This window comes from Chenopodium quinoa, unplaced genomic scaffold, assembly GCF_001683475.1.
Source record: "Chenopodium quinoa cultivar QQ74 unplaced genomic scaffold, ASM168347v1, whole genome shotgun sequence".
Classification (NCBI taxonomy): Eukaryota; Viridiplantae; Streptophyta; class Magnoliopsida; order Caryophyllales; family Amaranthaceae; genus Chenopodium; species Chenopodium quinoa.
In genome coordinates, this window is record NW_018745523.1 from 1,706,879 (window position 1) to 1,734,738 (window position 27,860).

At 31.5% G+C, this 27,860-nt stretch overlaps 1 protein-coding gene across 1 annotated transcript; it reads right to left on the reverse strand.

Annotated features, from left to right (window-relative positions):
• Window positions 1-12,605: 12,605 nt before the first annotated feature.
• Window positions 12,606-16,206, reverse strand: LOC110715371 (U-box domain-containing protein 9-like). Its single transcript, XM_021893946.1, has 2 exons — window positions 15,437-16,206; window positions 12,606-14,077 (listed from the first exon to the last, which is right to left on the reverse strand). Exons 1-2 carry the CDS (start codon window positions 15,794-15,796, stop codon window positions 12,968-12,970), a joined length of 1,470 nt encoding a protein of 489 aa, XP_021749638.1. The 5' UTR covers window positions 15,797-16,206; the 3' UTR covers window positions 12,606-12,967.
• Window positions 16,207-27,860: the final 11,654 nt, after the last annotated feature.

Genomic DNA, 27,860 nt, shown 5'->3' on the forward strand with positions numbered 1-27,860 from the left:
TTTTGCTGTTGTTTTCATGTCCTGTGGTTTCAGCTTATAATCATGGTTGTCAATTTTTTTATTTTTAAAACAAAATTACCGGGAAGAGATGTTTCTGTTATTACCGCGTTCTTCTCAATGTCTTTGCTGATAATCTGTTGTATCCTACTAGAATTGATGCGGTAATATGCTAAGGGCATCATACTTTTGAGCTAAATATCATGTGCACTGAAATTCATTTCTGGTTTTGACAAGAAAATGCGATAAATAAATCCCGACCAACAATTTATTATTTTGGCACAAATTATATGACTTATTATTGCCTCAATTTAGCAAGGTGTTGATTATATCCCTTTTCTTTCATAATGTACTTGTTAACAAATTGCAATGATTTTCTTCCTATATCTGATTGAAAGTTGCTAAAATTATCGCGCTTACCATACAAAGACGCGTTAGTATTCGGTTCCAACCTGAAAATCTTTCTGATATCTTGAGTTAGATCAGCTTGGCCTATTATCTGTGAAAACTTGACTGGTGGGACAATGTGGCTTAGTGGCTGGGATTGTGATTGTGTACAAATGCAGTTTGTTATGAGGATCTAACATGAGTAAAATTATAGGAAGTAATAGTGATTTGATGACCATTTTGGTTCACGTGTATAGCTTGGCATATTTGCTGGTTCTGAGACCTGTCATCATCTGTAACTGGAAGTTTACTGAGATCCATCTTCTTTGGTTTCTTCTGATGTTTAAATATCTGCAGACTGCAGGTATTATCTTCAGTTATCACTCAACATGCCTTATCTTTTGCAGACTAAGAAAAAGACAGTTTATGGAATAGTGCAAAGGTTGGATATCTGACATGCAATAATATTGAAGCAATTATTGTGGATATTAGCTGCCGATGACAACTAACTTAGTTGGTATTGTGAAACGTTGATAATATATTGCCGAACCATTTTATATCTAGACCTAGCAAGACTAAATTTGATTTTGATGAACCAAAATAAAACCTGGTTGGCTTGAAGATATTTTAATGGTTGATTTAATGAATAGATTCTAATGACTCAATCTGAAGTTGACTCGACCTGAATTCAATTCAAATGGCTCGGGTTGTAAATGTAACTAGATCTAATGACCAGTCTGCCCCATCCATATGTAAGAAACTCTGAATCTGTCTGGAAAAGAATGACAGAAAACCAGCAATAATACAGGATCATCCTGGCCTGTAGGAACCTGTGAAATTGAATATGGAGGGATCCAATGTAGAACTGAGGTGTTTGTGTGTTTGACCAATTGTGAACCTGACCTACTGCTTGTCTTTGTGCAAAGAACACAAATTTTAATTTAATTATGTATGGGCTGCTAACTGCTGTCTTCCCATGAGTATATTATCCAAATTATCACATGATTTTTTATACTAATGTCCAAGCAACTTAAGCTGGAACTCCCATTAATTCATGATTGATAGGGTATTATGCCTTAACGATTCGGAGATTGTACGCCTATCTCATTAAACTAACTAGTTACGCTTATAAGTGAGGCTAGATTTATTAAACAATACGAAGTAATACAATTCGGAAAATTCTTATTTCATCCCTTTGGTTAGTCTGTATGATTAGTAATAGATATGCAGCAGTTTGCAATGAAACATCTATCCATGTCAAATGTTCTTTGCATGAAGATAGAATGATATATCGCTGGTGCTTAAGCATTATAATGGTAACAGACGAGAAGATTAGTATCATCCACGGGTATGGAGTCCAAGCCAATGAAGCAAGCAATGATCCTTTTTGAGCTAAGAATTTGATCGGTAACTTTTACAGAAAACTTACATCGGAAAGAATAACTTAGAGATAAAATATGTAGATATCAACTAATTTAATTAAAGAATTAGGACGTAGTATTGGTAGTTACATATACGATTCGTATCACTTGCGAAATGTGATAGTAAGTGTTGTTTACTTATATAAGAGACACGGTAGCATTCAATATTCTGATTATTCCTCAAACCTTTAGGCAACTCTAACTCATTTATTAATAGGATACGTTCATCAACAGCAAAAAAGTTTATTTTCTTTGAGGAATCTATCCTTTTTTCAACGTCAATTTCATGAAGGTCTTTATCATAACATTATTGGATTCTTGTTCTTGTTCCAAAATGGATGGTTGTTACTTTTCAGTTATCCCCAACGAATGAGGAAATAGTCTTTTGGTACTCAGGATATATATGTGCTGGCTTTGATTTTTCAGTTGATTTACCCTAATACAAGATTCCTAATTCCCCATCATCACTCATTACTCGACATCGCCCATTCACCCGTGATTGAAGTTTCCTAGCGAATCCGTTTTAAATTGTATGATCACTTACGTAACATTTATTTCAATATTATTTGACCACTTAATTAACTTTTATTTATTTATGTACTAGATTAATCTCATGCGTTCCATGGTTTAAATAGATTTTATTTGTTTAAAATAGTTGTCAATATTCTTTATTCGAAAAAGTGTAATCATACTCTTATTTATTAATTTTGAAAGAAAAATGGTAATTGTTTAGTTTTAAAACTTAGGAGAAAAAAAATGATGATGTCAAAAATAGTTTTGGTGGGAAAAAATTTCATAAGAAATTGACAAGTGTCCTTTAATGATGTCAGCATGTTTTGTTTTAGTTTTAGTTAACAGATGTCAACTATTGACTATTTTAGTAAGTAGGTTTTTTTTTTTTTTTTTTTTTTTTTTTGCTATGATTGAAGAGTTTTTTTTGGCTTTTAAATTGACTATTGAACAAATAAGAAGTGTTAATTTACTATTGAACAAATAAGAAGTGTTTCGATAAACTCAACTATTAGCCACTAGTTGTAGGTCTATAAGACTATAAGGTTGTAACTATGCTAATTTGCACCCGGTGATACCAAAATAGACGTATCTTTTTCCATTTTGAATTAAAAATCCGCTTATCAACCAGTTGAAAAAGTAATTTATCACATCCTTTTTTACTATTTGATCATGTTAGACAAAAGATAATAATTACATAAACACCCCCAATATTTTTTTTTTTAAAAAACCTACACTCATTACTCAAGGACAATCATCCCACAAGACAATAGAATGAAGGAATAAATAATTTAGTTATCAATCATTCAATGATCCATAATATATAATTAAGTTTTATAGTATTTGTTTAACACATTGTTAATTTTAAGCATGCAATTGCTCCAATGGGCCATCTCCCCAATAATTCATGCATCCACAACACAAGATGCTCCATTATTTTTGCTAACTTTATAAAATTTAATTTGTACAATTGTACTCATGTCCTATCTTCATTGGTTCATATCATTAGGAACTTTTTGGATAAGTAGTGTAGTAGTTTCTTGAAGAGGAGTTTGGAGTTAGGCAGGTATGATATATTGCCCACCCTGTCTAATATAATGTCTTTAGATGAATGATATAACGAAGAGACTAGGCTCTAACATCCGCAATTAATATGTTGGGTGTTTATATAAGCACTTGTGCCTTGTACCACATGGTAGACCTTTTGTCTACTTACTACTTCTAAGTGTTTTTGTTTCCTTTATTTCTTTTCTTTCTTTTCTTTTGTCCTTGGGTGTTTATGAGATGCGTGACGTGGATCATTGATAAAACATCTATAGAGTTCAGACCTTTTCGCTCATTTTTCATGCAACAATAATAAATTTGGAGTTTCTTATTGATTTGGAGGAAGGGTTTAAAATATAAACATTTTCGACTAGATTTTTTAGTCTAATTAATATCATGAATCTACAAGAAACTCCTCTGATATTAAGGGTAAGTAACTAAAAGATCCTATAAGGTACCACAAAACAAACCCCTTGTAAGGTCTATAATGGTTGTTTTGAATTAATTGCATAAAACCATTATTGTGGTTGTTTAAAAGCACTTGGTGTTATGGTTTTGACTTTGTTCATCAAGCCTTGGTAATCTAATATGCTTACCATCAATTTTATTTGTATGATTTCATATTCAATGTCATTTATGATTTTCATAGCTAATAACTTGACTCTTGAAAACTCTTATAGGCAAATTAAAATTGGGGGAATTGTCATAATACAATATTTTAATAACATTGATATCAGATTGAAATAAGGTGTCATTTCAATTTTCAATTATGAAAAAGACTTCTACTTACAATTCTACATGAGAAAATTTAGATGTTTCTCCACCCAGTGCATATTTGCATGCGTACGTAAGTATTATTTAAGTGTTTTTTTTTTATATATAATTTTTATTTTATATCTAGGACATTTAATATTGTGACTTGATGAGTATAAAACTTGTACTCAAAAGACCCTGTCTGTTTTAATTTTTTTTGTTGAACAAGGTAATATAACTAGGTTACAAAAGGCATTGAAGTATGTGATAGAGTATAAAAACATATTCCCGAGCCTCAACCATCAACTTAAACTTTTGGTATGATTTGGTCCTTTAACATGGTATCGGATCCAGCGGGGTGATAGGCCGTCGTCGAGCCTACCAAAGATAATGATTCCTATCTTGGTCTCACTAACAATAGTAAGGGTAAGAAAGGGTCGAACCCAAGAGAGGCGTTGAATCAACCACCGAGTACTACCGTTTAAATAAGCTAAATAAATTCTAAATTGGGTTGGTTTTGAGTAACTTCTTCTAATTCAACTCAACTAAAGCTAAGAGGAGATTAACAATATTAAGAGGAATCTAGGGCTTGGGTTATACCACTCAACTTCATCACAAATCACAATTAGCATGCAACAATCAAGGTAAAATGATGGGATAAATTAGGGGAAATCATCTAAAGCACCCAACTACTCTCTCAAGCTAGAGGGATTACTTGAATCATGAATACAACCTACTCTCGTGGTTACATAGCATAAAACAAGTGTTAAAGCATAATCACGATGACATAAACATTCCCTTGACCGGTAATCCCTATTCTCATGGCATTTCGGGTCAATCAAGCATAAGGGAGCTAACTCAAGTTCATCTCTCGATCTTTCGTTGAGAAAGCTTGGATAAATAGTTCTAGCAATGGTCATATACAAGAACTAAGCATTTAAACCACTTAAGCCCAATTAATTAACATCCCACAACAACCAAATTAACACATGCAACAAGTAATTAGTGACTACATTGAGGGTTTACCCAAACCCTAGAATTTAGACTACTCACAATCCATGGAGGTTAAAGCAATTAAAGATTTCAAGCAATTCATGAACAAGTTCAAACTAAGGATTAAGCTAATTAACAATCTAAACATGCAAGAACTAGCAAATAATTAACAACAAAGTGAAGAGAAGTAGAAAAGATGAGTAAGAAATGGTTACTATGAAGCTTCAAAGTGAGCAACAATGGTGGATTTGTCTTCTACAATGATTGAATTTGAATGTTTCCAAGCTAATAATTGAGAACTAACTAATGATTTGAGAATTTAATGTTCTAAGACTACAAACTAAGAGGAAAGCTCTAAAAAAACTGCATCCCCGTACAAATGAGCTCTAAAGGGGTATTTATATGACCCCCAAATAAAAAGGACGGAGAAAACAAGGAAGGAGTTCGACTGCAGGTCTGCACGGACGTGCCAGATTTGGCACGGACGTGCAAGATTTGGCACGGACGTGCAAGGCTAAGCACGGTCGTGCCAAGTCTGGCACGGACGTGCAGGAGGGCCAAAATGGAGGCAGAAGCTTCTGCCAAGGTCTGCACGGATGTGCAGCTTTTGGCACGGACGTGCAGAATTGCATGGACGTGCTATCATCTTGCACGACCGTGCAGGATGCCCTGCCTAGACTGCTTAACTTTGGGAAGCTTTAACTTCTACGTTTCTTGTCGGAAATGGACTTGTGACCAGTCGTTGGAAAGCTCTTGAGACGAACTTTAATCTCCAATTTGAATCGCTTCAAAAGGTTGATAAGATCAAAAGTTATGGTTGGTTGAAGTTGACGCTTACGCAAACGACCTTTCAAGGTTCTCCAAAAGCTTTTCATTTCCCTTTAAGGCATTCCTCCTTCTTCCTCCATGGCTCTATCAACCAAGCTTGCCCTTATCCTTGCTCGCTCATGCTTGATCATGTCCATAGTGCTAAAAATAGCTACATTACATCAAAAACACAAACAACCGGTGAAGCATGGATGGTACAAAATTTGCATAAAAATAGGATAAAAAATGAACTTTGATGTCAATTAATAACGAAAACAAGGTTCAAAAGTACCCTAAAATCATGCCAAATAACAAATTATCACGTGGAACAAAGATCACGGGTCGAATCTCATCCGGCCCTCCTTCAAAGTGGAATTAATTTGCACCAGTTATGGGTGGGTTTGTGTTGCATCCACATTTCAAGCCTAAAGCCTCTTTTATGTGAGGGGGAGTGATTAGGGGTGAACATGGTCTGGTTTGGTGCAGTTTGAGTATAAACCAAACCAAACCGCAAAATACGGTTTGGTCAATTTTCCAAACCAAACCATATTTATATTGAAACCAAACCAAACCAAACCGTAATAATGCGGTTTGGTTTGCGGTTTATGATGAGACGACATTTTTTCCTAAAAATTGTCAAATATTAGTAAATTTATAATAAAGTTCAAATAATTAGCCCAAACGGATTAAATTATACTACAAAATTTTAATAAAAATAACAACCAACTAATCAAGTGCTAACACAATAACACATAATAAAAATAATACATAACAAATTAATAGTGGAAAAAAACATAATACATTTGTCCAAAAAAATTCATACTACATTATAGTTTTTAATAATTGGCAGCAACTTGACAACATCAGGGGCTACATTATGCGATATCAATGATTGTCGGAGCTAAATTGATCTTGGAGTATAGTATTATACAGAATTACTGACCGTCTTCTAATGATTTTTCATGTTTTTTATTATTTTTTTTTTCTTTTTTAAAATATATAATAACTATTTTAATTTTTATAAATATTATATAAATATTAAAATGCGGTTTACTGGTTTACGGTTTGGTTTGGTTTATAATTTTTGAAAAACCAAACCAAACCGCAAACCGTATTTCCCAAAAAATCGAAACCAAACCGTACGTATTTTTCCAAGCTGTAAACCAAACCAAACCGCTACAATGTGGTTTGGTCTAATTTGGTTACGGTCCAGACCAAACTCTGTACAACCCTAAAAGTGATAGAGTATAAAAACATATTCCCGAACCTTGTAAATTCCAAGTTATACATGTACATGGTAGATGATGAACTACAAAACAATCTATAGTTACGTTCCTTTTAACTCTCCCTTTAAAAAATCTTTATATTTTGACATTTTTTGTTAGGTAACTATCCATATTGGAAAAACTATTAGAGACATATGTAATAATACGTATAGGTTTTTACAATTCTTGGCCATTACATAACTTGTTGAATTTTCCGACTCGCATTAGAGAGCTTCACCTCCATAAATCCTTGTTGACAACGAATTGATCGACATGCGTGCATGCCCTAAATTTCTCGTCTTCAAAGCTATAATCTTTAATTTATTCCTCATTTATGATTTCAGAGTGAAAGATAATTGGTGATTTTTGTCAATTACAATTTTGCAATCTAAAATTGTTGCCAAATAACTTCCTATAAGCCCCTATCCACGTAAAGCAATAAGTAAAGTAGCAATGATATTCCACAAGAAAATACATCTGTAATAATTTTAAGTTATGATGTAGATTTTCGTCTGTATGTTAGTATTATTGGTTTTTTTTAACATGAGTATTATTGTTTTATTATCAACTTCTACATGCATCTATTATCTTAACATTATCTAATACAATAGTAATCATTTAGGCCTTGTTTGGCAAGTGGCTGTTGGCGGTAGGCTGTTGGCTGGTTCACTTGGCTTGTTTGACCAGCTGGTATGTGGTTGTTTATAATGGCTTTTGAAATTGGCGGTTATAGCTGGCTGTTTATAAAAGTGTTTGGTAAATTAATTGTTGGTAGTTGGCTGTTTATTAGATAATTTGTGGGCCAACAAGCCAAAAGCCAACAAAAAAGCTACTCAAAGCAGCTTTTTCATTTTGGCTTAAAAGCCAGCTTTTTCACTGACTAAAAAGCCAATTACCAAACACATTTTTTGGCTGTTTGACCTCATAAAAAAGCCAAAAGCCAAAAGCTAACCAAAAAGCCATTTACCAAACATAGCCTTAATATAAATAATGGACCAAGTAGTATCAACTATCAAGGGGTATAAAATGTCATTATGTTGTGGTGTTCTACCTATAAACTTTACAACGGAATACATTTGTCACTAGCGAAGTACCCCTAGATTGGAGGAATGCCATTTAAAAGTGGGGCAACATCTTCAATTTCTATCTCCTTTGAGCTACTCAAATAAGGCAACAATTGACAAATCTTTATAGGGCTAAATCAGGCCAAATTAGGAGGAGAATACTAAGTGCTAATGAGCGAAGTGATGGTATACCAAAATTACTTCTCGTTTCATATATGTTAGTCATTCTCATCCCCTTATTTCACTGTAATACTAGACAATTAATCTCCAACTCGCATGTGAGTTATTCTTTTATTCTTATGTTATGACACGTACTTATTCTTACATTGCTCCAAATATATATCTTCAAATCCTTTTCATCCTACAATCTTCAAATCGATAGGTCCTCACTAATTATAGCCTTGATAATAGATTATTATAATATAATACCATATAATTTTTTTTCATTGAATTAAACCAAACACATATAGGAGCTAGCGGTTATATGACACAAATAAACTCTTCAGATTTTCATATTAAAAGTAACCGATAATGAGTGGGATTATCCCCACTACACTTTTGTTAAATGAGACAATTATATTAGTCTCTACATGTGTATAATTTTAGTATACTATGGAAAAATCAACCGTAGATGTTTCATATAATCCGACCTTTAAATTTTGAAGTTACTACGGGCCTGTTCTGATACAATTATTTTTAGTTTAGTTCAGCTCAGCTCAGCACAGCTCTAATCAGTTCAGCTCCTAATTTTCTTCTCTGATAAAATATTCATTTTAGTTCAGTTCAGTTCAGTTTAGTTCAACTCTAACAAGTTCAGTTCAGTTAGTTTAGTTCAGCTCTAACAAGTTCAGTTCAATTCTGATCTAATAAGTTCAATTCAGTTCAGTTCAGTTCGGCTCTAATAAGTTCAGTTCACTTTAGTTGAGCTCAATTCAAACAATAAGAACAGTCCCTAAATCTTCACTTCTATAACATAAATTTTGCGTCAACTACACCCGAGTGGCCAAGTATAAGAATTCATTCACAAATGGCTTTTACTTCAATTCAATTAATTTAATGCACTATATCTTACTGTCTATATGTATATTCCCACCCGCAACACAACTTTAGCTAAGGAGGAATCTTATAAAATGATGTCAATTTAAATACAAGATACTATTGACTAGTGAGATGACAAATCTTAGGAAGACGACATCAAAAAGGAATAGTGGATAAAGCAATAAAGATAGAAAATAATAGAATAATACTCTAATAATTCTTAGTAAAAAAGAAAAGAAAATTCTTAGTAATATAATACTCTAATAATGTCCGAAAAATAAGCTCAAAGTTAGTTGGAGTTAGGCAGAAACTACTACTAATAGTAAATGATTTATGAAAGACAGTGATCAAGGGTCCAAATCAGCAGTTACTTCCACATCATTTTAGTGTCGGTATTCTCCATTTCCCCATTTTTTTTTGACTAATTTGATGAAGAGAAAATCCAACTTTTGCTGGCTTCTATCATCATTATTATTCCATCATTTTTGTTTGTGCACTCCCACTTCATGTTAACAATTGTTTATTAGTATTTTAATTGTTGGAATAATTAGTGATTTCAATTTTGGATAAGGTTAGTTGTTTCTAAAGCTACTTTCAGTTTAACTTAATTATGTCAATTACGGATTAAGAGTTTGTGTTAACAAAGAAGAGTCGTAATTATCAATCCATATTAGTGTTCATATAACTTAACTACTATTAATATTTTAATACAATAATAGAATAATACATCATCAAATTGAGATGCAAATATATTCTAAGGAATAATAATTGAATGAATTACCAAATAGTATAACAAAATGATGAGTTAGGCTAATAGGATCCTTTTCCCAAGAGTTTGTAGGTTTATACTTCTAAATTTACGTAAAACCGAAATTTGTGGATATTATTAAGCATAAATTGAAAAATTGGCTCAGAGAACTAACTGCGCAATTAGTGGCATTTTCAGCTCTTAGATCTCCCACAACAGAACATAAAATGCCCTAACCAATTAACCATACTTTGGACATTGAATTGGCTAGTTCTTTATCGACATTGCTAATAAACTTATGTAGGCACCCGAATATATCCTAGTACAAAACTGTGTTCTTTGTAGTGATTCCTTCTTAAACCTAACACGTATAAACGTAGTAAACTAGTAATATGTACACTCTCTTAACGCACTGATGCTAATAAAGGATGTTTGTACTTTACCAGAAATGACCCTCATTTCTTCCATATATAGAGAATTTCTAGTTGTAAGAAAACATGTTGTCTTACTATTAGATGAGCAACCAAGCCATAAGGTTAAACTAATGGTTGAAATTCAAGATTGGTTTATATAACTGTATCACTCACCATAATCAAATCATGTATTTCTCACCTATCCACTAATACTCGTGTCATTTTATAGTACAAAGCATTAGTGTTATCAATGCTACCGCTACTACTACTATTACTACTAACAAGTAACAACAACCAAACAGGTAAGTTATTTTTGAAGAAATAATAATAATGACATAAAAACAGGCAAGTGGTACATAAAACACTTATACAAGTAGATTGAAGATAGAAAGAGGACCACTTAATTTGCATCTCTTTCAATGATTGCTCTACTGTATTATCACCACTACACACGGACCGTTTGTCTTCAAAAAATAACTCTTCTTCTTATCTTATCATTACCAATTTTAGTATAGTGACAATTTGACTTCTATGGAGCTATGCTCATTTTTGGCAATTTTTTCTATGACCTTCTCTATGTTTTTATACATAAGTGATTTTTTCAGTAAGACTTGCTCATAATATATTCTTATATGTGGCTGGCCATACGTACAGTATGGTCAGCCATCATGGGAGATTACTTCGTTAGTGTTATAGGGATTACTTGATCAGTGTTATAGGGTGGGTGATGAGAATCGATCCTAGGATCACCCAGGACCGAGAGGGGAGTTCTAACCACTTAAGGTATCCCTCACTCTCAATTATTAATTCTCAATGACTCACATATCATCAGATTTTACCACCTTTTACAAATTGAAGCAATTAATGAAACTGATATCATAGTATAGACTATAGAGTATATATGGAGTAGAGTGGTAGGTCCTAGCTGTGTATATATTTGTTTAAAAAAAAAAAGGTGTGTATATATTTATTTGTGGGGTGTGAAGTCATGTATTCATTTATACCATAGAATATTCTGATTTCTGCACAATATCAAAGTTGTTTTCTAAAATACCCAAAAGTCAAAACAGTTATAGAGTGAAACAAAAAATAGAATCACCTTTTTCCTATTATCAAATAATTTAAGAACACTATAATTTATTTATTTAGGAAAAATAAAAAAATCATCAAAAGGAGGTATTCAAAAGCTTAGGAAAAATTAAAAAAAATGAAAATAAAGTTTGGTGGTAACAGTTCCATTAAATACTTCTTTTTATGTCTTACATGAAATGTGGAATTGACACCTTTAAGCTTAAGTGGACCACAAACACTTGATACATGCTCTATTAGTGTCCATTGAATACATACACATTATTCTTGATTCCTATCTTCCTATCTCACTTCTAGTTCTAGCCACTCACCAAAAAATTTATGATGTATCCTCCAAATTGTAACAATAATCCTTTAATTGATGATGTACGGATTATGGAGTAACATGTAAGTTTATAACCATTCTGAAAACTCGATTTGAATCTGTTTGAAAGATGGAGTTAAGATGTAAGATTATAACCAGTTCGAAATCCCTATTCAAATCTACTTGAAATATAGTGTCTTGTGCAAGATTGTACCTAATCCAATAACTCTATTTAAACTTTTCCTAAACTAGAGTGATGTATAAGATTAGAATCAAATTGGAAACTCGATTCAAAGTCAAAAAGATGTTTAGATTGTCCAACCTTAGATAACCTAAAAACATACTCAAATCCAATTTATGTGGAACACAAAATAAGGGTCTATTCTGATTTACTGAACTGAACTAAACTGATTGAACCTAAACTGAACTGAATTGTTTATGAGAGAAGGAGATTAGAAACAGAACTGAAATTAAGCTAAAGAGAACATGCCCTAACTCCACCTGACCACCTTATTTATAAGGTTTATGTTATGTAACATTATAAGTCGTACATAAGAGTATACAATATGTAGTCAGTTCTATCATTTTCTTACATAAAAAATAAAATTGCTTACTAAACTTTGTCTCTATTATTAGATTAAGAAAGCAAAATTTAAAATAAAATTCATTTATGCAATAAAATTAAATGCTCAAAAGAACCAATTTGGTATCTTCTTAAAGAATCTGGCAAAAACCCTCAAGAATGCTTAAATGAGGTACACTTTTTTATAGATAGAACAAAAGGACAACTGTCAATATTCAATATATAGCTACTTCAAAGGTAAAATACAAAGGAGTAAACCAAAACTGCCACATAAAACATAAATAGTGCTACCTTGTCAGAGATATTTAGTTTTTGTAGACATAATACTCTCTTATTTGTTTCTTTATTTTATTCACAGATTATATAGCTCATTGCTTAACCTAAGATTAAAAATAAAAACCCAAAAAAGAAAGAAATCCAAGAATTTACAAAAAAAAAAAAAAAAAAAAAAAAAAAAAAAAAAAAAAAAGGTGAAAAAAACAAAGATTTTAGGTGAAGGTTCAAAATTTACATACAGTTGTTGATTTTGGTATTGTTTTATGGTCTAATGATCAAGCAGTATGAGTGTAGGTGTGGTTAAAAGCTCTGCTTAATCTATCAAGTATGCCACTAGCTTTTCTCTTGGCCCTTGAAGTCCCATCTTGTGCAAGCTGGGACAATGTCCCATACGCGCGCTCCTCTTCGCGCAACTCTCTCAATTTAGACCTATCGTTCACGCATATTGTATAGAGGATGGCGATGCAATTCTCCTTGTTCCGAGCACAAGAGCTTTCCCTCATTATGCTTAGTAAACATGGGACTGCCCCGAGATCAGACAGCTCCTCCACGGCCCTCTGATGGGTTGATAGCATTGCTAGAATTGCCAATAACTCGTCGATGTGTACCCCATTATTGATCTTCTTGAAAATCACCTGGACTGCTCCTTCACGCACGACCATTGTCTTATTTTCTTTGATAATGCATAGGTTGAATATAGCCGAGGCAGCATCCTTCACTGCCATTGGATGTCCTTCGTCTAAAAGTTCTATCAAAGGTTTTAATGCACCGGATTTCCCGATTAGGACCTTGTTCGAATCAAGGGCAGATAGTGTGAAGAGGGCAGCTGCTGCATTGCTCCTTGTTTCCGGTGTTCCACATTGTAATGCATCTACTAGTATTTTGATCACCATAGGTGACTCGGCAACAAGCTTCTTGTTGCTATCATGGATCGATATGTTCAATAGAGTTGTGATCAAGTCCTCTTGGAGATCAGGGTGACTCATCTCATTACTCCCTGATGAAAAGGATCCTCGCCTTTGTGTTAAGGGTTTTAACAACCGAGGTATAGCCTCAGTTGATTCACCAAAAAGTGCCCGAAATGAGGGCATCCGCTTGGTAAGTAGTCGGAGTTCTTTGGCTGCTGCCTTTTGCTCCCCAATCGACTTGGACATTTTATCAAGCAAAGCAGAAAAATAGTCTCGATCAGCCTCAGTGGCTCCTTCCTCATTTACATACCCAACAGTTTCGGGATTCTCTATCCCCCGGCTCTCACACCATTGATTGATCATTTCCCTAACCAAAAAATTCGGAGTTAGGAGCGAGTGTGAGAGGACTTGTTGCGTAATTGGACATACCCTATGCCCTAATTTCAGCCACTTCTGGATAAACGGTCTATCATAAGTCTGATACATATCAAACAGAACCCAATTAGCAACATAAAAAAGCAATAATATCCAAATTCTTCAAATAATTGATAACAAAAGGGATTCTTAGAAAACTACAGCATCATACTTAAAGATTAAGCACATTAAAGTTAAGCAGTATCATTCTTACGTCACAAAGAAAGTACATAGTCCAAATCGCGACAAAATTGTTAATCAACTAAAGTGGATTAAGCTAATTACATTATTATATCAAAAAGGATAAGTAAAGCAAGAATTACAGGAGACCAGGTTAGAAGGATTCTTGCACTAGGGTTTCCAGGGTTCTTAATATTATTTTTAATCAAAGTGAAATTAAATCAAGAATTACAGGGGACCAGTTATTAGACATTCTCCTATCAGAATTTTAAACAAACGCTAAATTGAAATATTGTATTTTTTTTCGAGCTAGATTACTTGGTAGCTATATAATTTCAAATGGTATTCAATGAAGAACACATTAGTCATTAGCATTTTTTTGGGGTGACAATAACAAACAAATGCACTTAGTCCAACACTCAAGCCTATCATTAATCACTAGTGTCAATAGTTCAATACTCAATAACCAGATGCACATAATCAACCTATAATTAATCACTAGTGTGATAGTGTCGCAACAATGAGGTATTGGCCTAATGACAAGACAATGACCGAGGATTTGTATACCATAAGTCACAGATTCAAATTCCCATCTCCATTTGTAATTTGCAATGCCCTTATCGCTCAAGTGGACCCCGAAAAACATTAAATAGTGTCTTCGTATATAATAGTGTCTTCGATGTCAACTAGCTTAGTCGATCAAAGACCATTAATCAAATCTAGACTGCATTAATCATCGCCGACAACCAAAAATAAAAAGAATCATTAGTGTCACTAATCAAATTCTCTCAATCACCCACCTCCCACCTAAAAAGAAGGTTGAAACTGTTCCAAAATGACAAAATTGAAGAATTCATACGACTCAATAACGCACAATTCATTGTATAAAGCCAGAATTAGATGCTTAGCATTGAAATAAAGCTAACCATTATTTTACTTCTGACAAGAATCAGAATTTTTTTTTTCTTCACTGATAATGACACTTATTGAGCAAAAACCCAAAAAACAACTATTTCAAAATTTTCAAAAATCAGAATCAAATTAATAATGTGAGAACAATTGAAACAATAATACAATCAAGATTAATTGGTAAACAATAAAAATAAAAACATTACAACTATTAACCAACAAAATAATAATTTACCTTTTATTTAATTACGAAATTATGCAATAATGAGTAAATATACTCAATTAATCAGTAAAATTGAAATTAAATCAAATTAAATTGAATTAAAAAATAACCTGGCCAGTAGAGATGATAACAGGATCTCGCATGAGTTGTTTAGAGAGAGGACAACGAAACTCAGGAGGACAAGAAGAGAAAGACCCATCATCTAAACGCAAAGACGACGTCGTTTTCTTCAATTTAGCCTCTTTTAAAGCAGAAAGAACATCTTTTGCTTTATCAATGGCGTCAACAACAGATGAAGAAGACGAATTACTCGAATTTGAAACACAATAATCATCACTACTATCATTATAATTAAGATTATTAATGTGATCTTCTTCTTCTAATATAGTTTTAACTAATAATCTAAGCTCTTTTTTCAACTCATTTACCCTAATTGTATCTCCCTCTGAAACTACCCCTGTTTTTGCCATCCAAAATTAAATTTCGTTTTTTTAAAAATAAAATTGAAACCCAGATCGAATCTCACACCCAATTGAATTGGGTGTTCATCAAAATTTAATCTTGGTGAGTAATTTTGTGGAATTTATAAAAATCAAAAATCAACTATACAAGAAAACATTTTTATTTTTTTTTTGGGAGAAAGAAGAGAGAGAGAGAGTAGTGAGTGTAGGAATGGGGGCACGAGGAAAGGCAGAGTGAAGGTGGGAATAATAAATAGTAAAAATAAAAACAAAAAAGGAAATATAAATAATAAAAAAATATAATAATTTGGAGGAGAGAGAAAGAAAAAAATGGGACCCAAAAGGTCCACAATGCACGCCACCAAGGAATCCACATGAGAGACCAGCTGGCTTTAACGCGGAGGAGAGAGAGTGAGTGAGTCGACTCGTCTCACTTAAGATGATGAGATCACTCTCTCTTGTTTTCTCTCTATTTTGGACTTTGAACAAACTAGTGAGGTTTTTTGGATCTTCTTGAATGAATTCCAAATGTTGTACTTGGAGTTAGAGGTGAGTTTTAGGAGACTTTTCACCTAGATTTAGGGATTTTATTTAGGCGAGTTGGATGCGGATATTGGTCTCTTTATTTGCCTTTTCAATTAAAATTATAAAATCTAATACGAAGCAGTAATTAACTATTCGATCCTTGTTTGACTGGCTATTTGAATATCTAACTTAAACTGTTCGTCCCTCTTTATTTCCTTTCACATTTAAAATTGCAATATCTAATTAATTATGCGATCCTTGTTTGACTGGCTACTCGGATATCTAACTTAATATGTTCGGCACCACATATTTTATCCGTTTTAAATGCATACATTTTATCACTCCCTTCGGCTTTTAATCTAAAGTTTGACTTAATTCTTTTATTGTTACATTTAGAAAAAAAAATGCTACCGTTTAAAATAAAAAATAATAAAATTAAAAAAAATTTAAAAAAAAAAAACATGTACTGTATGTTTATATTGTTGGATTAATCAAGAGATATATTTTAAATTTTTATACTTTTTTACTAATTTGCAATTAAAGCTATTAGTGTTCAAATATGTGTCTTGGTAAATATATCGATCAAAATGTTACATTTGAAAATATAGGGGAAGTTTTTATACCCTCTATAATAAGTTCGATCATGTTTTCTTCTCGATGTAAATAAATTATTGTGTAATTACTATATTGTTACACAGTACATATATACTAGGTTTCAAATATCAACATTTTACCAATAAAAATTGCATATATTTATGACCAAACTTAAACATATTCAGATATGTCGTCAATGTAACAAACTATAGGGAGGGCCTGTTCTCATTGACTGAGCTGAGCTGAGCTGAATTGAACTAAACTTAACTCATTAGAGTTAAACTGAACTGAACTGGATATTTTATGAGAGAATAATGAAATTAGAAAATGAACTGAACTGAAAATAATCTGATGAGAACGGGCCTAAGTATTTAGAAAAAATAGAGAATGATTTCAACACACTTAATTACACAAAGTATAATCATAATCACATTTAAGGTACTTTGACATCTCATGTCTTAGATATATAGAGTGATTCTCAATATTATCAAGTAAGATAATTGACATCTAGTGATATTATATTATTACTAGATAGATACTGGGGCGCATTGGAGCAAATACACCCTAAAATATACCCTTTGTCCCAATATCCATGCTAGATATACGATTTCTACCATCATAAGAGTCATCTAACCTACCTATTCCCATCTAAATGGGCAAATGCGAGATGGGTCATTAATAAAACTCGCCCAGACCTATAACATCCTTACCTTACCTAAATTATGTGTCAATTAAGGCTCAAATTGACAGTTGTTGCTCGAAAAGCAAAGGAGTTGTTACCTTTTAATCTATGAAATTTTATTTGCTTAGTTTATCACACCGACTATAATGTTAGTCACTTATTTTTAATTTTTTTTATAACAACATTTATCACCGGTTACATTTTTCTCTCTCAGCAAACCGGTTATTTTTTGACACCTAAGTATAAATAAAATAAAATAAAAAAATAAAAAAAAAAAAGCTTATATTACATACAAATATACAATGACCCGAGATATCATGCATGCACTTTCTCTCTCCAAAACCCTAGGCTCCATTGTTGAATTTTGAAGGGGCTTCCATCGATTTTAATCGGTGGAAAGCCTCAATCCTTATTTCTTTATTGTTTTTTTTAGGTTTATAATAATGCTTCCTCCTTTTGGGAGGAACTTTTCTCCCTCGAAAGAAAGAGTTTCCGATCTCCTTCGAAAGACAAGGGTTTTTCGACCTCCTTCAAAAGACAAGGTTTATCTCCTCTTTTCGAGAAAGAAATTTCTTAGTTTTGAATCCATGGTAGCAGATCTAATGGATTGTCGTGAAATTATTTCATTGGTGAAAAAGTTATCAAGTTTTCGAATACGAACAGATGAATCAGAAGGAAAAACCTAACGGTTACAAAGGATCTCTCCAACAAGGCTGTAATTTTCAGCGATATAAGCGGGAGATGCTCCGTAGTGCAAGATTTACTCGACGCTCGTAGTTTTTATGAAGGAAAATTCTATTTGATTCAATATCTTATGTATTTGTTAACATCGAATCTCCATTGTAGATGTGGTATGACTTTTAATTAATGAAATATTTTTGCTATTAAAATATATATATATATATATATATATATATATATATATATATATATATATATATATATATATATATATATATATATATATCATGCATGCATGCCAACAATTATATTTAACATTTTTACTATACAACATATAACTATTAATATACTACTCATAAATATAATTTCCCCTCACTTATATACAACCAATTACACTAAATTAAAAACATAAATTTCATTTTACATTTGCCTCAAAAAAATTTCATTTTACATGTATTGGCTGGCCATCAATAACTTGTGTCTTACGAAAAGTCATTCTATTCATATTTCATCTCATTGTATCTCTAAATGTATGTAAATATATATATAAATGGTTGTGGATCCGATATGATTTTGATATCCTTTAATTTACTACGATTAATTAAAATTAGATGGGGGACAAGATACGAGTATGAAATTTAATGTATTTTTATTATTTAACTATTAGGTCAGGATTGCATTGACTCTCTTAATTAATTTGGTTGCTTGAATATAGATATGGGGCAAATCCTGAAAAAAAAATGAAGAATAAGATGAAAGATATGATCAGTATGAAATAATTTGCTTAATAAAGTCTTGAAAAATGCATACAATGATATTTATAGGGGTTTACATGGTATTCGTAATTTATTTGTATACTAATACTTAAAATGAACAAATACGGATCAGAGTACATAATATTGTATTGGTACGGTCTTAGGGCCTGTTTTCTTACGTTGAAATTCAGTTCAGTTCAGTTCAGTTCAGCTCAATTCAGTTCAGTTTAGTTCAGCTCCTAATTTCCTTCTCTTATAAAATATTCATTTCAGTTCAGTTCAGTTCAGCTGAGTTCAGTTCAGTTCAGTTCAGTTCAATTCAGCTGAGTTCAGTTCAGTTCAGTTCAGCTGAGTTCAGTCAATGAGAATAGGCCCTTAATATGTATTACACTATGCTCTACTCCGTATGGAACAATAAATAATACTCCGTACTATATAAGCATGCTTAAGCGTAATCAGGTCATCAATAAGTAAACGTAGTATAATACAGTAAATAATAATGTTTGGTGATTGCAAATAAAACTAACCCTAATTTTATTATACAAACTGTGTTTAAGATTGTTTACTCGTTCGACTTTAAAGAAAGAACAAATTAAAATTAATACTCAAACCAACTTTTATAAAACTTAACAAAGGAAGTAAAGCTTTTTACAACTTTGTAGTAACTTAATTAAAACTGGCATAGTCAAATGTAGGGGTGTTAATCCGGATGCTCGTATCGGGTCTAATATGATCGGGTTAGGTCGGGTAAAGTCATACTATATTGTTATATCCACGCGAGTTCAAATCTAAATCGGATATTTTTTGGATCGGTTTCGAGTCGGGTCGGGTCGGGTGTGCTTTTCTAGTCAAATGCGATGTTTAGTTGAATTTTGGTCAAGCCACCTTAATGAGCATTTTAAATCCAAATTCTCAAGTACTAGGAATTGTCAAGGGTTAGGAACTCAATGTTTATGATCAACTTTATTCATTTCTTTAATTAGTATAGTCCAACACCCTTAATTAATTTTTCAAATCTTTTTTTTAAAAAAAGCTATCAGTGTATTTCAGTCTGATACTAATGTTATTTTCGAGTGGATATATAAATTTGATGTGCTGAAATCTTAAAGATTTGAAGGTTTTAATTATATCTTTCTTGATATGAAAAGTTGTTGTTCCTATCAATATAGATATGTAGCATGGTCCAACCTAATTTATATGGTACGTCAAGTCGTTGGGAAGGATATAAAATTAGTTACTTGTTATTGCTTCTTTTACGTACAAATGTACAATTGTCTTTATTATTTGTGTTTTATTCATAAGTAGAGGTTGGATTATCGTTGTTAGTTGATCGAGGGGATGTAACTCATGTAAGGTGGACGTTGATCTTAGCTACTTTGTAAGTGTGGTTTGTCTAATGTCGAGGGGAAGGATGCAGAATTCATAAGATACATATAAGTAATAATTGATCGATAGGGTTTACAAATGTTATTTTGGGGAATTTTGAATGATAATTTATACAATTTTATATTTCATCATCAATATTATTGTACTCAGATCAATTGGAATATCCTATAATAGAAAGAAAATCAATGCATGTCACCTTAAGTGTGAACTCGACCTAATGTAGCTCGTTCTTACCAAATTAAAGGTGGAAGGAAATGCAAACTACTGGCATGTTCTTTTCAGCTTTATTTCAATTCAGTTCAGCTCCAATCACTTCAATTCAATTTATGATTTCCTTCTCTGTTAAACAATTTAGTTCAGCTCAGTTTGGTTAAGTTCAGTTGCTCGTTTCCTTCTCTCATAAACAGTTTAGTTCAGCTCTGTTCACATCAGTTCAATAAATTAGAACAGGCCCCGTACTAGAAGCAAACAAAAGTAAAGAGAATGGTAATTATTTAGATAGAAATAAAAGATAATAATAATATATATAAAGCTATCTATAAGTGTGTATATTATTTCATCATAAAGTTAGTTAAAGTATAAATTTATCTCTTGTTACTTCAAAAAAAAATAAAAATAAAAAATCAATTTATCTAACATTATAAATCAATGAATAAATGGAAAGGGTAAGAGAAATACTTCGTACATGCATGGGTACATGTTTGAAAATAAAAAATTATGTACTTTATTATTAGTTGAGTATGATATTAAATTATTCTTGTTACGAAATATTTATTTTATCAGTATATATATATAGAGTACTACGTAATAATTTTTTTATCCCATGAGGGTGTTACTAGTACATTGTAACGATATTACCCTCTAAATGATTTCATGTAATAATATTTTCATTTAATAAGAACACTATATGCATAGTTGCAATTTTCATGCATCACCACCTTGCATGATTTGCGTTTTTCACTTGTTGGGGGAGTCGTCTGTTGAGCTGTCTTTGAAAAAAATGGTTCCATTATCATGATAAATAATTTAAATATGGTTCTTAATATTATTATGGGAATATGCCTACAAGAATTTTTTTGGTTGACAAATATACTACTTGTATATTCATACAGGCATACAACATGTGATAGATGAATATAAACCCATTTTAAAGTAATTGGTACTTGGTAGTGCTTATTTAGGCATATTTTTCTAAAAAAAAGAATATTTTAAGGATCCGTTCACATTTATTGAACTGAGCTGAACTGCACTGAACTAAATTAAACTGATTGGAGCTGAACTGAATTGAACGGAACATTTTATGAAAGAAGGAAATTAGGAGCTGAACTGAAATGAACTAAATGGAGTCGAACTGAACTGAAATTAAGCTAAAGTGAATATGCCCTAAAATGGTAAGGAATAAACTTTCATTCTTAGATTTTTGTCTTTTTATACAAATGAAAATTAAAGCTATATGGTAAATTAACACATACCTTGATATCTAACTAACAAATAAAAATACTTCACAAATCAAACAAGAACAACGCTTCATAGTGTAAAACACTAAAACTCAATTTCTCTTTGGGTCGAGTAAAATATTACTGTAGTGTATTGGTAGTAATTTTAAGAATAATTATCATATAATTTTCACATTATGATAAATTTTCTTTTTATAAAGTTATCAAGTGTCAACTACCAGTATTTTAAAAGGGAGAAAGTATTACGAAATTTACTACAGCGTATTTGATATACCAAACCCAAAACAAACTGGTACGTAGGAGTAATGTATGCAACAACTGTAGTGCATGTGCACCAAATAAATAGGACATGTGTCATGTTTTAGATTACAAGATTTGCCACATGTACATTCAAAGTCCACCTCTGTATAATCGTACGAAGAATTAACAGTGCCAATCAATGTTTGTAATTTCGAGTAATCTTCTTGAGAAAATCAACTCATAATTAATGAATTAATTAAAGGTTGTTCTTTCTAATATATTCGTAATTAACTGTATATATGTTTCTTAGAGGTTAAGGCTCCCTATAATATTAGGTAGCTTAAAGGAATAACAAGCCTTCTAATTGACGAATCACTAGTGCTAATTACTAATTCCCCGCCGATACTGTGATGCAACATACAAGTACTTAAGGAGTGATGTTTTTCAAAAAAAAAAAAATAATAATAATAATAATCTTAAACTGACTTTTATAGTTTATCTCGCAATATATACGTACTAAGGTACTCTTTTAAAACAAATGTTTCAATAAGTTCCTTTTACTATCATAAGACCATATTTTAGGTGAATTAGACTAAGGGTCTGTTCACATTTACTTAATTAAGTTCATTTCAGTTCGGCTTCAATCAGTTCAGCTCAATTCAGCTCCTAGTTTCCCTCTCTCATAAAATATTCATTTCACCTCAGTTCAGTTCAGTTCAGCTCCAATCAGTTCAGTTCAGTTCAGCTTCAATCAGTTCAGTAAATGTGAACAGACCCTTAGAGGTATACAAACTGATACTAGGTCATATATTTACAGTAACTCACAAATTAAATATTATCTGATATTATGATAATACGATTGTCTAACAAAATTATGTGTTACTTTTAAATATTAATCATATATATGGTAATGTATAGTATAAAGTACTCTGTATTAATATATAGAGTAAATGAAAAGTATAAAAATGAATATTGGCTTTAATTTTAACCATAAGCTTAATTAAATTAGTTAAATGTTAAGTTGATTGAGTTGACCCTCTGACATAGTATCCACAATTCAAAGTCAATGTGACAAAATGGATAACCGCATTAGGTATAAGGGGTTTTTTGTTCGTTGCATCTACAATTTAAGCCTAAAGGGATCTCAATATGTTTGTAAATATAAAAAATTTCATGCTAGTCTCAATTCCCGGTGATTAACTTGAGTTCTGAGCAGTAAAAACTGTAAGTATTTCTTATTAAATGGTGAAAATTAAATATAATACAATTCCCTCATAATGTTATTTTATTTTTGAAAAAAATGTAATAGTACATACAATTTTATTTAGAAAATGCATTTAAATCTAAACGCAAATTCATTGATAAAAATAAAATAAAATAAAATAAAAGGCTAATATATGTGGCTTATTATTGAGAAATAAATTAAATGAGTATATATATATATATATATATATATATATATATATATATATATATATATATATATATATATATATATATATATATATATAGTTCTCAAACAAAAGATGAAATTAAATTAATCTCTGCATACTAGTGATACAATTATACTACTCCGTTATAATACAGAAAAGATTTTGCCGTCAAAATCACGATTAATAAGATTAATCTAGCTTAATTAAACAATCAAATAAGCAATGTAATTGAATTATTATTAATAACATAGATGTAGCTCATAAGTCTACATCTTAATGAGCTGTAGTGCGACATACGGAGTACAATATTAGTCGTTATTAGGGTTTAAGACATTTACGTGTAGTAGCAGTGGAATTGGATAAAATGAAATAACCACGAATTTGAGGCAAAAAAGTGATGGTATGTCTTTGTTTAAGATTTTCAAGTCTTTTTCACCGCCTTTCGTTATCACAAAATTAAAGGAAAATGTCAAGAAATTATGTCCTTTGAATTTGACAATTTGCATGTTCTTTGTTTAAGATTGTTCTTTAATTTATTTATTTATTTATTTAATTGTTAAATATTGCGATGAAGGTTCCATCTAGTATCGTGCATAAATGTCATGTTACAAAACTTTGCATGATATTGTCAACTTCTTGAGCAAGTGGAGACAAGATGAAACATTAGAATTGGGTGTAATGTTTACATAAGAGGAACAAATTGTAGAAAATTTTATGATTTAGAATAATTTCAACTTTTGATTGATTCAAAATAATACTCTATTTGTATTGGTTTAATTTCGTAAATTAACATTATTTCACCATAATTAACTTATTTTTAGTTAAAAATATATGCCCCTTGTTCTGCATAGTACACAATCAATCACTACAATTAAAAATTAAAAGAAATAGAATCGATTTGACTTGAATTATATTATTCAGAAAAGTTACATATTTTTTAATATATAATTGGATTTCTCAAATTACCTTCACTTAGATTGAGTAATGTGAACAACGTGAATATAATCATTTCATATATATTCTCTTTTTTTATATATAAAAAATGGCATATATGATTAGGGTTGTACACCGGTCCAAAACCGGACCGGGCCTGTTAGGAACGGGACCCGAATCAGCCAATTCTGAGGACCGGGGACCGGACCTGATTCAGCAGGTCCGGGTCAGGTCCAGACCTGAGCAATCAGGTTCGGGTCAGGTCTAGACCTTTTTCGTGTGTTTTTTTGTTTGTTTTTTTTAAAGAAAATAAATACCCTGTTGGACCTGATTATAGACCTGTTTACATAAAATCTGAAAATATCAATGACAAAAACTACATAAAATCTATAAGTCTCAAATATAACAAATAATTCATTAAATTACATAAAGTCTCTAAGTCTCAAATACTAGAAATACATAAATTATCCAAAGACAACTTGAATTTTGGCGAGTTGCTTTCCCTTTGATTGCGTGATTCACACTAATGAGTCAACGAAAACAACTTCATCGTATCCATCGTTAGATACATCATGTTGCACCTCTAAATAAAAAAATATTATAGAATATATTAATGAATGATAACAATGAAATAATAAATTTGGTGTAACAAAATTACAAGTACATAAAATTAATACTACCTTTCTCCATTTCTTGTAACTCTTTCAAATTTTCTTCCATATCCTCTTACTTTTTCTGTTCCATATGTATTCCCGCCCCGCTTTTAACTTCTTATCTGGAGGCAAAGTAGATTGCAATTCTTCCATATCCTTTTCAGAAAGTGACTGTGACATTTCTTGAGAAAAAGCAGCAGATCTTTTGGATTGAGAGCTCTCCATCTTCAATATAATTATACACAATCTTCAATATAATTATACACAATATAAGTAATTTTTAAGTAACAATTATAAACACATAACATTTTATAAAAAAATGTGAGAACAACTTACATTGCAAGAGTAAGAATCTGTGGTTCTTGTTGATCCTAAACATATAAAACGATAGAATTCAATTACAATTCAAATTGAATTCACAAAATAAATAGAATACATACAAATATACAATACACCAGCAAGGCAGCAAATTCTACAATATGAACTAAATTCGAAAGAAACAGATTTTAAACAGATTTATCAATCTACTTTAAACAGATTTATCAATCTTTTCTGATTTATCAATCTACTCCCAACAAATTCACAGAATAAACAGATTTTAAACACACAAATCGAAAGAAACCAAAATTCAACATGCATTCGAAACAAATGAACTAAAATAATTAAAAAACAGTTACTTAAAATAAATAAAAAACCTAAAAAAAAATCATGAATTCGAAAAAAATGAACTTAAAAACAGAACTTGCAAACATCAAACAATCATAATAAGCAATTGAAATACAAAATACCCAATTCAAATATAATTAGATTTAATTTTTTTTATAAAAAAAAAACTTACAGGATACCAAAATTCAACATGCATTCGAAACAAATGAACTAAAATAATTCAAAAACAGTTACTTAAAATAAATAAAAAAAAAACCTCAAAAAAAAATCATGAATTCGAAAAAAAATTAACTAAAAAACAGAACTTACAAACATGCAAACATCAAACAATCATCATAAGCAATTGAAATACAAAATACCCAATTCAAATATAATTAGATTTAATTAAAAAAAAAAGAACTTACAGTGAGATGCAGATGCAGGGTGTAGTCGTCGACTCGTCGTTGCAGGATGTACAGCGTGTAGTTGCTGCTGGTCTGGACGTCTGGTGGGCGGTGGCGACTTCCGACTTGTGTCTGGGCGCCTGGGCGGTGGTCTGGAGGGAGTGGGTGTTGCCGTGTGTGCTTGTCGGCTGAGAGAGAGAGAGAGAGTGAGTGAGGAGTGAGTTAGGGTTAGTGTGTTAACAAAAATGAAACTGACTTCTTTTGAAATTTGGGAATTTTTTTTATTTATTTTTTTTTTAAAAAAAAAAAACGCATTTTTAACGGGTTTCAGGTCCAGACCTGAAAACCCCGGGTTTGGACCTGATCCGGACCGGGATCGGAAACCTTGATTTTCAAGGACCGGGACCAGACCTGAATCTACAGGTCCGGGTTAGGTCCGGTCCCAACAGGTCCGGGTCAGGTCGGTTTTCAGGTCCAGTACTGTTCATGTACACCCCTATATATGATAATATGAGTAGTTGATTTTGAAATGATGTGGTATTGTGATCATTATTTACGATTATAAAACATGTAAGAGTTTTATTTTTAAATATATAACACCGAATGACTCATTGATTAATTAAGCTAGCTCATTCATTGATCATGGAGAACGAAGACAAATTTGTGCCATTAAATGTTATTCTATATATATACAAGTGCAAGTCCTCAATTAATGGGATAAAAATCAATTAAAGATCGATTGATTAATGAAATATCTAGAACACTTAATTAGTCACATGATTGTATAAATCGCAAAGAATGCACAAACATGTAAAAAGAAAGATGGGTCAAAAATAATAAAAAGAAAAGGGAAACAAGCATGGGCTCACATTACTCATTATGATTAATTGAAGATTGCTTTTGGAAATCCAAAGTACAAAATCTTGCTAGATTTAGATTAACATAATCCCTTTTCCCCTCTAATTGCTCTACCTCAAAGAGAAAATTGGTTGACTACTCTAAAGCTAAAAATCAAATTTCTATTTTTCATAAATAAAGTGTTCTTATTTTTATCATTTTGACAAGTTGTTGAGCTTCAATTTCCTAAAATCCTAACAACAAAAATCAACATCCTTAGGACATTCTCCCTTCATTTTAGGCTTTTGATTTTAAAGTTAAATGGACGGTGATTATATTGTACAAGATTAAGTTTAATAATAGTTCTAGTTCACATGAAATTGTAATTCAAATTACTGTAGTATACAAGCCATAAGAAAGCTCAAAATAGTCAAAAGTAAACATATTACTACTTGGAAAACATTATTGTCACAGTTTTCAAAGTATTAACTAATTATATATTATATATTGGAGCAAGTAATGTCATTTGTGATTGACTGCATGTAAAATTACAACAATATGGAGTATTGAATATTCAAATTCAAGTTCATTTTCTGAAAAATAATTATGAGCAACCCCCTTGTTGTTAATAACCCCATGTTAATTGCACAAGACACAAAAAAATAGTCAAATGTACTTTATTTTCTTTCTCTGTTAAAAAAAAGGAAAAATTGATTTTAATAATCCCACCTTTAGCCAGTTTGCTATTAATAATCCCACCTTTACATTATTTGTTAATAATCCCACCTTTATATAACATTCTCTTTTATTGGTCCCTAACTTATTGGTAACCGGTTTTAATAGGTTAT

Coding starts and splice junctions, on each gene's coding strand:
- LOC110715371 (XM_021893946.1), bottom strand. CDS start 15,796: ATGGCAAAAACAGGGGTAGTTTCAGAGGGAGATACAATTAGGGTAAAT. Junction 14,078..15,436: donor TTATCATCTCTACTGGCCAG/GTTATTTTTTAA, acceptor GATATGTATCAG/ACTTATGATAGACCGTTTAT.